Source organism: Lepidochelys kempii, chromosome 18, assembly GCF_965140265.1.
Source record: "Lepidochelys kempii isolate rLepKem1 chromosome 18, rLepKem1.hap2, whole genome shotgun sequence".
NCBI lineage: Eukaryota > Metazoa > Chordata > Testudines > Cheloniidae > Lepidochelys > Lepidochelys kempii.
Window position 1 is genome coordinate 12,476,312 of NC_133273.1, and position 13,466 is coordinate 12,489,777.

Here is a 13,466-nt window from a genome sequence, read left to right on the forward strand (position 1 = left end):
TGAGGATAGGAAATCTGTCAGGGAAGAGGGAATAGCACTGGGTAGATCAACAGGGGAGCTGGGGTATATGAAAGTCAGGGGCAGAGAACTGGAGATGGTAGAGTATGTGCACTGGGATAGAAAAAAGTGCAATAGTATCAGAGAGATGGGGAGTGCTTGACTGAAGACAGGGAGTAAGTATCAGGAAATGTACAGCATGTGTCAGGATCTTAGCATCAGAGTAATGGATCAGATGTTGGATGCTTCCTGATCACAAAGCTCACAGTTGTAAATCAGAGAAGAAACTCACTCAGTGATGTAGAATCCTGCGTCCCAAACCTGCTGTCTTTCGGCAGGCAAAACAAACTTGCAATCAAGTGGAATTTTAGTTCCCTATGGGCCTCTGCAGGGGAAACCTAAGGAAGCAAGATCTTGAAAGGGAAGAGAAAATATGAAGTGCATTAAAGATATCCCAGTGAGATGTAGGTCTATAGTTTTATAACTAGTTGGGGCATTCCATTTTGCTTCATGTAAGAATACTGGCAACCTTGACACCCCAACAAAGAGCCATAGATCTGATTTATTTGTGCAATCAAAGTAAATGCCTGATGTGTTTAAGTCACCTTTGATTCCAGTCCCTGACCTCAGAGTAGTGATTTTCTCAATATAGTTGGGCAAACAGAAAAGTCTTCAGTATAAAACAATGCACCACAGCAGATAGCAATCTGATAGGCTATGGACTCTCCCTAGAAAACCTGCCTCTTCAAACGTGCCAGGTCTCATTCGTTTTATTTTAAAGGAAGATCCTTTCACTTGGGATTTGTTTAGAGACAAGCCCGAACCAAAACGCTGGACTCAAATCCCAAGGCAACTCAAATCCATCAATGCCCCCCAACCTGTGTGTGACCTTTAGGTGCTACTGCAATATAAATACTGAATAAATATCTATGTAATAAGGCAGATCCAAACCCCAGATCTGGACACACCAAACATTGGGGAAGTTTGGATCTGGATTTCAAACTCCTACTGTCAGGGAAAGTTCAGATCCAATGTTTTGGCTGAGCCCTTTATATAGATTCAAATTTCAAATCTGTGAGTTCAGGTTTGGAGCCAGGTCTCAAGTTCAGATCCAGGTTTTGATTCAGCCCTTTATGTGGATTCAAACTGGATTCAGCTCCACATTTTCATCTCAGATTTTTGGAACAGGCCTGTCTGTCTCTCATTTTAAGTATTTCCATTCTAAAATGAGAGATTTCTAGGTGCATTTTAAACCTGAATTTGTCATTGTGTATAATCTCCCCTTATTGAAACTGTCCCAGCCTGGCAGCCTTGCTTGCATTCTGCAGCTATACCAACCATCCCAGTGATTGTATGTTTCTTTCCTGGTTCTCTGTTTGTCCTCTTTGCCCTCCTGCTGGAATTCGTCGCCTGTCTTTTTAAACAGCAGAAGCTGCCAGTGCAGATGTTCCAGTGAGTACGTGCAACACGTGCTTCATGTGAAGCATCAGCTTGCCAACGATTTAAAGAAACAGAACTCAGTTTTAATAGGTCCTCAACCAAATAAGTGGATACCCTGGAGGAAAAATCGTGGCCCTATTTAAATTAATCAGAGGGAGTTTTATCATTCACTTGAGGTACTGGGATTTCGCCCTCCATTTTTTTAAAAGATCGCAGATGCCATAAAGTCAGTAATGTATTTACAAGGAGGAAGGCAAGAAACTTTTCTCCCCTCTTTCCCCTCACTAAACTGTCAGTTCTCTGGCTCTAAATAGTTAATTTCCCACCCAGTGAACACCTTTCCTACCCCACTTCTGCTCATTATATTTCTCTGTGATTTGTACTGTCATTTGAAAACTATAGGGCAAAGCACAATTTGCATTGGCTTGGTCTGTAGATTTCAGTCCCAGCATAAAGCTTATTTTTTCCATTCACTATACAGCATGGGCAAATATTTAAACCTAACAGAAGAGACCCCAGCTTTTTCTCCTTAATCTTACAGGCTGTGCTGGGATAACAGGAATAAAATGTAATTAACAACTTGTATTATGAGAAAAAAATTGGTTTAGTCCGTAAAGTCAGCAGATTTAAGGAGGCAAAATATAATTCCTTACATTGAAATGTGGCCATGAATCCTTGGCTGATACTACAGGTACCATGAAATCGTCACATGGCCAAGAATTTGGTTTGAACAAAAGACAGTATCTTCAGCCGTACAGCACCCTCCGTGTTGGGGTACTGATTCAATACTGACTCTAAATCATTGACACCACTTCCTGCAGCCACTAGTCGTTCTCTGGAGTAGTCTCATCCAAGTAACAACTAATCCTCAGAAAAGAACTGTCTGGCCAACTTTAATTTTATAAGCAAAATCATTCTTTTTGCCTTGAGACTGGTGTAAAATCTGCAGAAACTACAGAAATGTATTTATAGAGCAACTTAAAATCAAATGAATGAGATTTAAGCGGCTCATTTGAGCCAGCTGCTTAAATATCGTATTTCAGACCAACGTGATGCTACGTGGTTGAGATCTAGACAGTCTGAAAAGAGAGATTTATAATAAGAAGCTGGTGGTATTCCAGCAGGGCTGCTCTAGGTGATGCTCTCTCTACAGTGCAGTAACAGTACCCACTTTATATTATAAGAAACCCATTGCCAAGTCAGGCTGGTTTTTAAATCAGACTCTGGAAGGCTGCCTGATTTTGGTATGTGTCTGTCAAGTGGTAGCCAAAGAGCAGAAAAGCTTTTATGAATTACTAATGATCCAATGCAACGGATGGAATTGCTCTGTGTGGATCTTGCATATTCCCTTAGCAGAGACTTGAAACAAGCCCCTGATACAGTAGGGTCTACACTGTGCTGGAAGTTGCTCTTTGCATACCTTGACTAGAGGTGATTCCACATTTTAAACAAATTTGAGATTCAGGAAGTGGGGGAAGGAGAGCAAGAATGAAATTCAAGCGTCCTTCAGCTACACTGAGAGAGTAAAGTTGAGGGGTACATCTCCCCTTGCCACTCCAGTGGTTGCATCTATGTCTGACACTTTATCATGTGAGTGTATTTGGAACATATCACCCTATTGTAACCAGAAATAGAACAAGACAAATTAGAACTTTAAAGAGTTTCTGACTGCCCAGTTGTGCCACACTGGGGTTCAAAGCACATCTCCAAAGAGGAGAATATCTACTCTTCATTTTATCTCTGTCACTTTCTGTTTGACCTCTGCCAACACCAGAACAGTAACAGCTAGAGAGCTCTGCCTGATTGCTGGGAAGAGAAATCTAACAAGGAAGTCACAGCTGGGGGCAACAAGCACAGGAGTTAGATTCTCAGAAAGAACTGATTTCAGAACAACTTTTAACCTGTAACTAATCATGGACTTCCTTGGACACATATAACCTAGCAAGGCCACAGAGCTCTGGTACTGCCTGCAGATAGCTGGAGACGAGTCCACAGAGACACACACCTCGATCTAACATTGGTCCCAGCAGCACCCAGCCTGGCACTGCCCCCACCCTCCCATCAGCATCTCAGGAGCTCGCCACAGTCAGCACAGAGCCTAACACTGCTCTGTCTACACACACACCCAGCCTGGCACTTCCTCCGCCCCCAGCGCGCCCCCAGCCTGGCACCGCCCCCAGCCCCCCCCCAGCCTGGCACTGCCCCCGCCCCCAGCGCGCCCCCAGCCTGGCACCGCCCCTAGCCCCAGCGCGCCCCCAGCCTGGCCCCGCCCCCGCCCCCAGCGCGCACCCAGCCTGGCAGTTCCCCCGCCCCCCCAGCGCGCATCCAGCCTGGCCCCGCCCCCGCCCCCAGCGCGCCCCCAGCCTGGCCCCGCCCCCGCCCCCAGCGCGCCCCCAGCCTGGCACCGCCCCCGCCCCCAGCGCGCCCCCAGCCTGGCACCGCCCCTGGCCCCAGCGCGCACCCAGCCTGGCCCCGCCCCCGCCCCCAGCGCGCCCCCAGCCTGGCCCCGCCCCCGCCCCCAGCGCGCACCCAGCCTGGCACCGCCCCTGGCCCCAGCGCGCACCCAGCCTGGCACCGCCCCCGCCCCCAGCGCGCCCCCAGCCTGGCCCCGCCCCCGCCCCCAGCGCGCACCCAGCCTGGCCCCGCCCCTGGCCCCAGCGCGCCCCCAGCCTGGCCCCGCCCCCGCCCCCAGCGCGCCCCCAGCCTGGCCCCGCCCCCGCCCCCAGCGCGCCCCCAGCCTGGCACCGCCCCTGGCCCCAGCGCGCCCCCAGCCTGGCCCCGCCCCCGCCCCCAGCGCGCACCCAGCCTGGCACCGCCCCTGGCCCCAGCGCGCACCCAGCCTGGCACCGCCCCCAGCGCGCACCCAGCCTGGCACCGCCCCCAGCCCCCCAGCGCGCTCCCAGCCTGGCACCGCCCCCAGCCCCCCCAGCGCGCCCCCAGCCTGGCACTGCCCCCCGCCCCCAGCGCGCCCCCAGCCTGGCACCGCCCCCGGCCCCAGCGCGCCCCCAGCCTGGCACCGCCCCCGCCCCCAGCGCGCACCCAGCCTGGCAGTTCCCCCGCCCCCCCCAGCGCGCCCCCAGCCTGGCACCGCCCCTGGCCCCAGCGCGCCCCCAGCCTGGCACCGCCCCCAGCCCCCCCAGCGCGCCCCCAGCCTGGCACCGCCTCCGCCCCCCCAGCGCGCCCCCAGCCTGGCACCGCCCCCAGCGCGCCCCCAGCCTGGCACCGCCCCCGCCCCCCCACAGCACACCCAGCCTGGCACCGCCCCCGGCCCCAGCGCGCCCCCAGCCTGGCACCGCCCCCGCCCCCAGCGCGCACCCAGCCTGGCAGTTCCCCCGCCCCCCCCAGCGCGCACCCAGCCTGGCACCGCCCCTGGCCCCAGCGCGCCCCCAGCCTGGCACCGCCCCCAGCGCGCCCCCAGCCTGGCACCGCCCCCAGCCTGGCACCGCCCCCAGCCCCCCCCAGCGCGCCCCCAGCCTGGCACCGCCTCCGCCCCCCCAGCGCGCCCCCAGCCTGGCACCGCCCCCAGCGCGCCCCCAGCCTGGCACCGCCCCCGCCCCCGCCCCCGCCCCCCCCACAGCACACCCAGCCTGGCACCGCCCCCGGCCCCAGCGCGCCCCCAGCCTGGCACCGCCCCCGCCCCCAGCGCGCCCCCAGCCTGGCAGTTCCCCCGCCCCCCCAGCGCGCCCCCAGCCTGGCACCGCCCCTGGCCCCAGCGCGCCCCCAGCCTGGCACCGCCCCCAGCCCCCCCAGCGCGCCCCCAGCCTGGCACCGCCCCCAGCCCCCCCAGCGCGCCCCCAGCCTGGCACCGCCCCCAGCCCCCCCAGCGCGCACCCAGCCTGGCACCGCCCCCAGCCCCCCCAGCGCGCACCCAGCCTGGCACCGCCTCCGCCCCCCCAGCGCGCACCCAGCCTGGCACCGCCCCCGCCCCCCCACAGCACACCCAGCCTGGCACCGCCCCCAGCCCCCCCAGCGCGCCCCCAGCCTGGCACCGCCCCCGCCCGCAGCGCGCACCCAGCCTGGCACCACCCCTGGCCCCCCAGCGCGCCCCCAGCCTGGCCCCGCCCCCGCCCCCAGCGCGCCCCCAGCCTGGCAGTTCCCCCGCCCCCCCAGCGCGCACCCAGCCTGGCACCGCCCCCAGCCCCCCCCAGCGCGCACCCAACCTGGCACCGCCCCCGCCCCCCCCACAGCACACCCAGCCTGGCACCGCCCCCGCCCCCAGCGCGCCCCCAGCCTGGCCCCGCCCCCGCCCCCAGCGCGCCCCCAGCCTGGCACCGCCCCCAGCGCGCCCCCAGCCTGGCACCGCCCCCGCCCCCAGCGCGCCCCCAGCCTGGCACCGCCCCCGCCCCCAGCGCGCACCCAGCCTGGCACCGCCCCCGGCCCCAGCGCGCCCCCAGCCTGGCCCCGCCCCCGCCCCCAGCGCGCCCCCAGCCTGGCACCGCCCCTGGCCCCAGCGCGCACCCAGCCTGGCCCCGCCCCTGGCCCCAGCGCGCCCCCAGCCTGGCCCCGCCCCCGCCCCCAGCGCGCCCCCAGCCTGGCACCGCCCCTGGCCCCAGCGCGCCCCCAGCCTGGCCCCGCCCCCGCCCCCAGCGCGCACCCAGCCTGGCACCGCCCCTGGCCCCAGCGCGCACCCAGCCTGGCACCGCCCCCAGCGCGCACCCAGCCTGGCAGTTCCCCCGCCCCCCCAGCGCGCACCCAGCCTGGCACCGCCCCCAGCCCCCCCAGCGCGCACCCAACCTGGCACCGCCCCCGCCCCCCCCACAGCACACCCAGCCTGGCACCGCCCCCGCCCCCAGCGCGCCCCCAGCCTGGCACCGCCCCTGGCCCCCCAGCGCGCCCCCAGCCTGGCCCCGCCCCCGCCCCCAGCGCGCCCCCAGCCTGGCACCGAACCCTCCACCTTCCCTGGGCCCCTGAGGGTTAAGCCCGCCTTGTCTGTCGTAAAGTGTCGTGCTCCGGGTCGGGCTCCGCTTTCCGGCCGCGGGGGCGCTCGGTTTGCGGCAGGTCGGGCAGGCGCGGGCGGAAGCGCGGCTCGGGTGCGGGCCGGGCGGAGGGAGGCGCGCAGGCCGGGGATGAGGGCCCCCCCGCGGGGCGGCTGGTAGCTCCAGGCCGCGGGCGACTCCAGGCCCCCCCGCCCCCCATGTGGCTGCAGCAGCGGCTGAAGGGCTTCCCGGGGCTGCTCTCCAGCAGCTGGGCCCGGCGCCTCCTGGCCCTGCTCGGCTTCCTGCTCGTGGCCTACTGGTACCTGGGGGGCGCCCGGCCGCGCCTGCCCTGGGGCGCCGGGGAGCCGCGCGGCGGGGAGGCCGGGCTCTGCCTCCAGGCCGAGACGCGGGCCTGGCCGGGGCTGGAGGAGCGGGGCGATGCCCTGAGGCTGCGCCTCCCCGGCGACGGCGCCCCGGAGGCTGCGGGGGGGCACCCGGCCCTAGTGGGCAACGGCTTCCTGCTGCTGGACGTCGCCGCCAACCGGCTCTGGGTGTCCGCCGGGGCCTCCGCGGCCGGCCCGGCCCACGCCACCGACTACCCGGCGCTGGTGCAGCTCAAGGCGGTGAGCGGGCAGGCTGAGGCCCGGGCCGCGGCGGTGGTGCTGCGGGACGGGGCGGTGCGGCGGGTGCGGTGCGTCCCGAGCGGGCAGGGGCCGGCCGCAGCCCAAGCCCCCGCCCGCGACTGCGTGACGGTCCGGGAGGAGCTGCTGGCCCACCGCAGCCGGCCCCACCTCTACCTGCAGCGGATCCACATCGCCAACCCCACCGAGAGGGTCATCGCCTTCGAGGCCTCCACCCCTTCCTCCCCCTCCTCTGCCCTGGGAGCCAAGTTCATCACCAGCCTGGAGAAGGTGGGGGACCGGCAGTTCCTGTTCTCCTCCGGCCGGGTGCTCCTTGCTAGCAGCTCCAAGGTGGTGCTGGTGGTGGTGGCTGCCAAGAAACTGGTGACCCGGGTGCAGGTGGCACCCAAGTCTCATTTCCATGAGACAGTGCTGTCCGTTGTATACACCTCAGAGCCCATAGAGCCCTCCAGCCTGGAGGAAACCTTCAGCAAGCTGAGGGAGTTGGCTAAGAAGGAGATGCTGGAGGTGATGCAGATGGGGGTTGAGGAGCTGTTCCAGGAGCACCAGCAGACTTGGTCTGATTTGTTTATTTCAGGTAAGGAGAGCTAGGTTCACTTGAAAACCAAGTAGCGAGAGCACCCCATTGCATTAACAGGTGAGCTCCACTCACAACGTTCTGGTCACTTATGAAGCATTTCAGCTCATGTGAAATTTCATCCTTCCTCTGAGATGGTTAGAGGGACAGTAGGGATGTCTCAGGTTGTTAATAACCTAATGCTTTTTGCTCAAAGCACTTCAAAGGTAGCTAAATATTATTAGATAAAGAAACAAAGGTTAAGGAGAGAACTTTAAGAAGTGGCTTCTGATTTCTAGTCCCTGCTCTAGATCTGCCACTGGCTTGCTGTGTAATCTGAGGCAAATCAGAGGCCAAAACTAAGTAGCCTCTGATCCTGGCTGCCCAATCTGAGAAACCTTAGTCTAGTTTTTCAGAAGTTCTTAACTTCAATTAAAGTTGTGGGTGCTAATGGGACTGGCAGCAGCTGAATACTAAGACAGTCTCACTGAATAGGCCCGGAAGAGACCTTGAGAGGTCATCTCATCTAGCCCTGTGTGCTGAGACAGAACCAAATATACCTAGACCATCCCTGACAAGTGTTTGTCTAACCCATTCTTGAAAACTTCCAACGATGGGATTCCACAATTTCCCCGAAAGCCTATTCCAGTACTTAAATACCCTTAAAATTAGAAAGTTTTTCCTAATATTTAACCTAAGTCTTTCTGGCTGCAGATTAAGCCCATTACTTCTTGTCCTACCTTAAATGGACATGGAGAACAATTGATCACTGTCCTTTTTATAACAGGCCTTAACATATCTGAAGATTTATCAAGTCTTCTCTCCCCCCCGCCCAAGGCTAAACATACCCATTTTTAACCTTTTCTCAGAGGTAATCTATTGTTACAGGCTGGAAATCAATTCTAGGGATCAGTAGGATGAGACTACAAAGTACCTCATAAATCTGGTAAATTACAGTTTGTAAAGCTTTTCAAAAAGCATGGAAAATCCAACTACATTAATAAGGAAGTTAGTCACCGTTACACATACATCCACAGGGTCTCAGAGCAGCAGAAGTTCTATTAACATAACTAGAGAGAATTCAACTATAGACATGCTTAACCAAGAGCTCCTTGGTTTCTCCAGGAATAATGTAATAGTCCTGTACTTGCTTTAGACTGGGTAGGGTTGGTTAACACTAAGTTAATGTCAGTTATGTGAGTGTACTGGAACTGAAGTAGCCTTGATGGGTCCCTATGTGTTATACATGTGTACAATTCTACGGAAAGGGAGTCTGTAAGTCTTCCTTCACAGGATATATATCTTGCCCATTAAAATTTCCTCTGGGCTGAAACTTAGTACAAGGTGTCCACATAGCAATTTTTTTTTAAAAAAAAGAGAAAAATGCAACTTTTCCTGTTTTGATTTATAATAAATGGGACATGATCAGGTCCCTAATTTGTTCCATTCACTTCAGTGTTTTCAAAACAAGTTAAAATGGAAGATACCAGAGTAAGAAATGGCTGAGCACTGGCAGCCAAGCGTGAGCTTTTGCACTCAGTTCCTTGTCACCCTCACACCAACATCTGTGTAGCTGTTGGCACCAGTGTCTGCAAATCTGAACTTCCTGTTTTCTCTATTTAAACACTTGTTGACAGACAGGTGTGACATTGAGCGATTTTTTTTCCTATATTGCAGGGGTCGAAATGAGAAAGATTACAGATTCCCACACACCATCCAGCAAGACTGTCAATATGACTCTCTACTATGTCCTATCTTGCATGCCAGCTCCTCTACTGGATCCACTCATTGGTGGTGAGGACAGAGAAAAAATGGAAGCCAACTTGAAATATGCTGACCACTGCTTCAGTGGCCATGCAACCATGCATGCAGAGAACCTGTGGCCCGAGAAGCTGTCCAGTGTTCCTCAGATTCTGCAGCTCTCAGACTTGTGGAAGCTGACTCTCCAGAAGCGGGGATGCAAGAGCCTGGTGGCAGCTGGGGTCCATGGACTCATGCAGGGGATGGTGCTCAGCTTTGGAGGTCTGCAGTTCACAGAAAACCATCTCCAGTTTCAGGCTGACCCTGATGTGCTTCACAACAGCTATTCCCTGCGTGGGATCCACTATAACAAAGACCTGATTAATCTGGCTGTTTTGCTGGATGCTGAAGGAAAGCCCTTCCTGCATGTGTCTGTGAAGTTCCAGGACAAGCCAGTTAGGCTGTATGCCTGCGAGGCGGGCTGCTTGAATGAGCCTGTGGAGTTGACATCTGAGCTGCGGGGTCACACCTTCCCTGTCATGGTGACTCAGCCTATCACACCATTACTTTATATATCTACAGACCTGACCCATCTGCAGGACTTGAGACACACGCTACATCTGAAAGCTATCCTGGCCCATGAGGAGCACATGGCCAAGCAGTACCCAGGTTTACCATTCCTGTTCTGGTTCAGTGTGGCCTCGTTAATCACACTCTTCCACCTGTTTCTGTTCAAACTCATCTACAATGAATACTGTGGGCCAGGAGCCAAGCCACTCTTCAGGAGTAAGGTATAAAGCTGCCACTGTCCGCTGCTTTCTTGGGAGCCAAGTGATCAGCCTGGTTTTCTGTCAGCTGTTGTTAGGGAGGTTCTCTCTGGTTGTGAAAGGGTTTTGAATCTGTCTTGAAGATTCACATGCACACTTGTCCCGGAAAGGTGACTCTTCTGGCAAGACAGTAGGATTAGGTCAGGGAGACTGCAAGACTCAACCATTAGCAAAATAAATCCATTGTTATTCCTTGTAAAACCCTTTGGATGGCTACTATTTAAAGCAGACCCCCTCTTTCACTGCAGAAACTTAGAGGTTTGTTTGTATTAACACCACCGTTGCAGCAGTGACACCATATGGGGTTTGTCATGCAGTTATACAGTCATGGAATGCTAGTGACAAAGCTGCTTGCTTTTTCCATGGAGTACTCTTATCCCCACTGTTGTGTGGGCATTGCTTGCACCCTTGTCTGCTGTGAGTGAATTGTATAATATGGAAATTCACACACACGTGCAAGCTCCTGCCCTAGTCCAGATGCTTATTTGTTGGGTCTGTGGATAAATATTCTAGACTTGTAGTCACTGCGTGGTTCTCACTGAATGTCACCTTTACCAGCCTCAGTTTGGAGACATACAAAACCAATATTTGTTCTCCTGCTATTTAGACTAAATATAGAGCCATCCTGAAGGCAGGACAGAGTGTTCTTTTCTGAAAGCTGGGGATTTGGGCCCCAAGATTTTTTGCACCTCCCAGCTGCATAAGGGCTTTGAGTACTTGGTTTACTACGGTACCTTAAGATTAGTAGCCAGGGTGACTTGGCATAGTCAAGGGCAAGAGTGGAAGAGATGTACTTGGTACAGAACAGGGACTAGGAAACATTCTCCTGCTCTTAGTGCCAATATTTTCTAGTTGCACCTTACTGGCCTGGAAGGGAAAATGAAAAATTAGACTGACTTGCTGTGTGAGCCAAGTGCGTTGTTCAAAACCTCCTCTCTTTAAGATCAATTTTAAGACTTAACTGCAGAATTGTTGTGTGTGTTTATTAATAAACAGTCACCAAATAGAGACGTGCTCAGGGGAAACATTCTGGCTTCAGGTTTCACAGTAACAGCCGCGTTAGTCTGTATTCGCAAAAAGAAAAGGAGTACTTGTGGCACCTTAGAGACTAACCAATTTATTTGAGCATAAGCTTTCGTGATGCATCCGATGAAGTGAGCTGTAGCTCACAAAAGCTTATGCTCAAATAAATTGGTTAGTCTCTAAGGTGCCACAAGTACTCCTTTTCATTCTGGCTTCAGATTGTCTTATTTTTCTAAATCAGAAAAGCAAATTAAATGAAGGTTAGCTGAGGCTGGACTAGACACTGGACTTAGGTTAATGTTCACAAAATAAGAGGGGGTTAGAGATGGACTTTCAAGGAGATTCTCTCCTCTCTCATATGCAAGTAACTTCCTGGCTCCCTGACTGCTGTTGGGAGACTGATCCTGAGTGGTGCTGAACACGTGCATTTCTGTGAGGTCATTGGGCGTTGAAGGTTCTCCAGCACTTGTGGCTAGACTCCGGCTAGACATAGGAAGATCACAGAAATCTGCAGACAGTTGCATGATCTCCCTGAGATCATGATCAAAATATTAATGCAAAGGGAAAAGTGCTCAGGAAGTCATTTGTATTGTGGTGTGTGGCTATTGCATCCTGGAACTCAACCTGTCTCATGACCCTTATTCACTGCTGTCTATATCTCTCTGCCTTTCCTACTGAAGGATTGGGGAGACTCACCTTCTGCCTTTTACATAATGGATTGTGTTCACCATTACAGCTTATTAGCACTGACACTATCCATTGAATTAGAGAAACTGCACAGCCATAGACTTGGAGCTGAGTAAGCATCTGTTTCTTGCATTGGTGCTCTTTGCTTTGCAAGGAGTCGTGCAACGTCCAGCAGATTAGCTCATTCAATGTCTTGGGCTGTAGCCAGCTACAATGAAGATGGTACAGAGCCTGTGTGGTCTAATGACAGCTCCGTGCCACAGACGGGGATGAAGTGAAATCTGTTGCTGAAATATAAGGTTTCTGTAGCTGTAAGCAAGATAACACCTTGTTTTATTAATTGCACAGGAAGATCCCAGTGTTTGAGCAAGTGAACTAACAGTCCTGCTTTCAGCCTCCATTTGCACAAGACACCTAGTGCCCGACAGTTCTGCGGCTGAGAACAAGGACCTTCTGAAAGCAACAACCCTTTTGTGCCTTGTTAGAGGGGAATCCGTGACTTCGAAAGTTTATGGTGATTCAAAGGTTTACACTAGAAGCTCATGTATCACTGGGGTGTCTTTTTCTGTGTAACGTGTTCAGTTCTGTAAGATTAATCCACGTGGTGAGGAATACTTGAAAATATGAGTCCTTTGATTCTTTTTAACTTTACAGGAAAATAAAGAATGAGCGTTCCCTTCAGAGTTAACCTAACTAGAAAATTCTTTAATTCAATGTCACTTCTCCTTTCTAGAATGCATTTTAATTTATTGCACTGCGGGGTAGGGGTGGGACAGGGGTGGGACAGGATGTTAATTTTGCATTCAAATGTATAGCAAACACCCACTTAAACTGTACATATAAGTGCTGGTGTAACAAGTTTAGCTCAGCCTCTGATTGTAGAGTGCAAAATAATCAGTTTAATGAAGCGATTACTGGGTTATATTTGGAAATGCTGACCTGCCAATTTTCTGTTCTGAGCATAATATTGAGACTTTGTGCATTGGTATGTTCTGGCTTCTGGGGAGGCATCCTACTTTATAGTGATTTGAAGATTGTTTGGTTTTAAAATTCCAAAGCGGTTGTTTTTAAATAAATACCTTTCAGTCTACACATGTTATGGTTCACTTTTTCCATAGGTTCAAAAGAAAAAGCAGCACCTTTTGGAAATGGAGTGCCAGCAGCTCTAGTTACAGTCAGAACCAAGGACGCTATTGAAGTGGGTTTGGATTTAAGGGGGAAAATAATTAAATAGGGAAAAATGGTGGGTAAAGGGCCAAGAACTCCAAACATTCTCTAAATCACGGGTCAAAGTAAAATTTTGCACACCCAATAGCTAGACGTTGAGAAACTTATTTCCAGGCCATGACCTTTTTAGAAAGAACAAAAGATGCTATTCCTCAGTACTTTGAGAAGCAGAAAACAGACCGTACAACTTCAGCCTTGCCCAGTATATTCCACATAGAATTGGGGGAGAAGGAACCAGGTCTTAAGACAAACTTGTTTTTTCTGTGCTTTCCCTGCTATGCTATAGGCCAAAAAAGGATCCCTTGAACCCACCCCTGAAGACTTGTCCCTTAAAGCAGTAATATTTACTCATTTTATATTTTAAGGTTGAGATTTTCAAGCAGCCTAGGGGATTTAAACATCTTCCATTAAT

The 13,466-nt window shown here is 54.1% G+C and overlaps 1 protein-coding gene across 1 annotated transcript; it reads left to right on the top strand.

The window, feature by feature from the left end:
- Window positions 1-6,404: 6,404 nt before the first annotated feature.
- KIAA2013 (KIAA2013 ortholog) lies at window positions 6,405-12,917 on the top strand. The gene is made up of 3 exons (XM_073316444.1): window positions 6,405-7,571; window positions 9,228-10,081; window positions 12,176-12,917. Exons 1-3 carry the CDS (start codon window positions 6,572-6,574, stop codon window positions 12,191-12,193), a joined length of 1,872 nt encoding a protein of 623 aa, XP_073172545.1. The 5' UTR covers window positions 6,405-6,571; the 3' UTR covers window positions 12,194-12,917.
- The last annotated feature ends 549 nt before the right edge of the window (window positions 12,918-13,466 follow it).

Excerpts from the sequence above, each read along its gene's own strand:
- KIAA2013 (XM_073316444.1), top strand. The coding sequence starts at position 6,572 with ATGTGGCTGCAGCAGCGGCTGAAGGGCTTCCCGGGGCTGCTCTCCAGC. Across the intron at positions 7,572-9,227 it reads GTCTGATTTGTTTATTTCAG|GGGTCGAAATGAGAAAGATT; the intron begins GTAAGGAGAGCT and ends CCTATATTGCAG.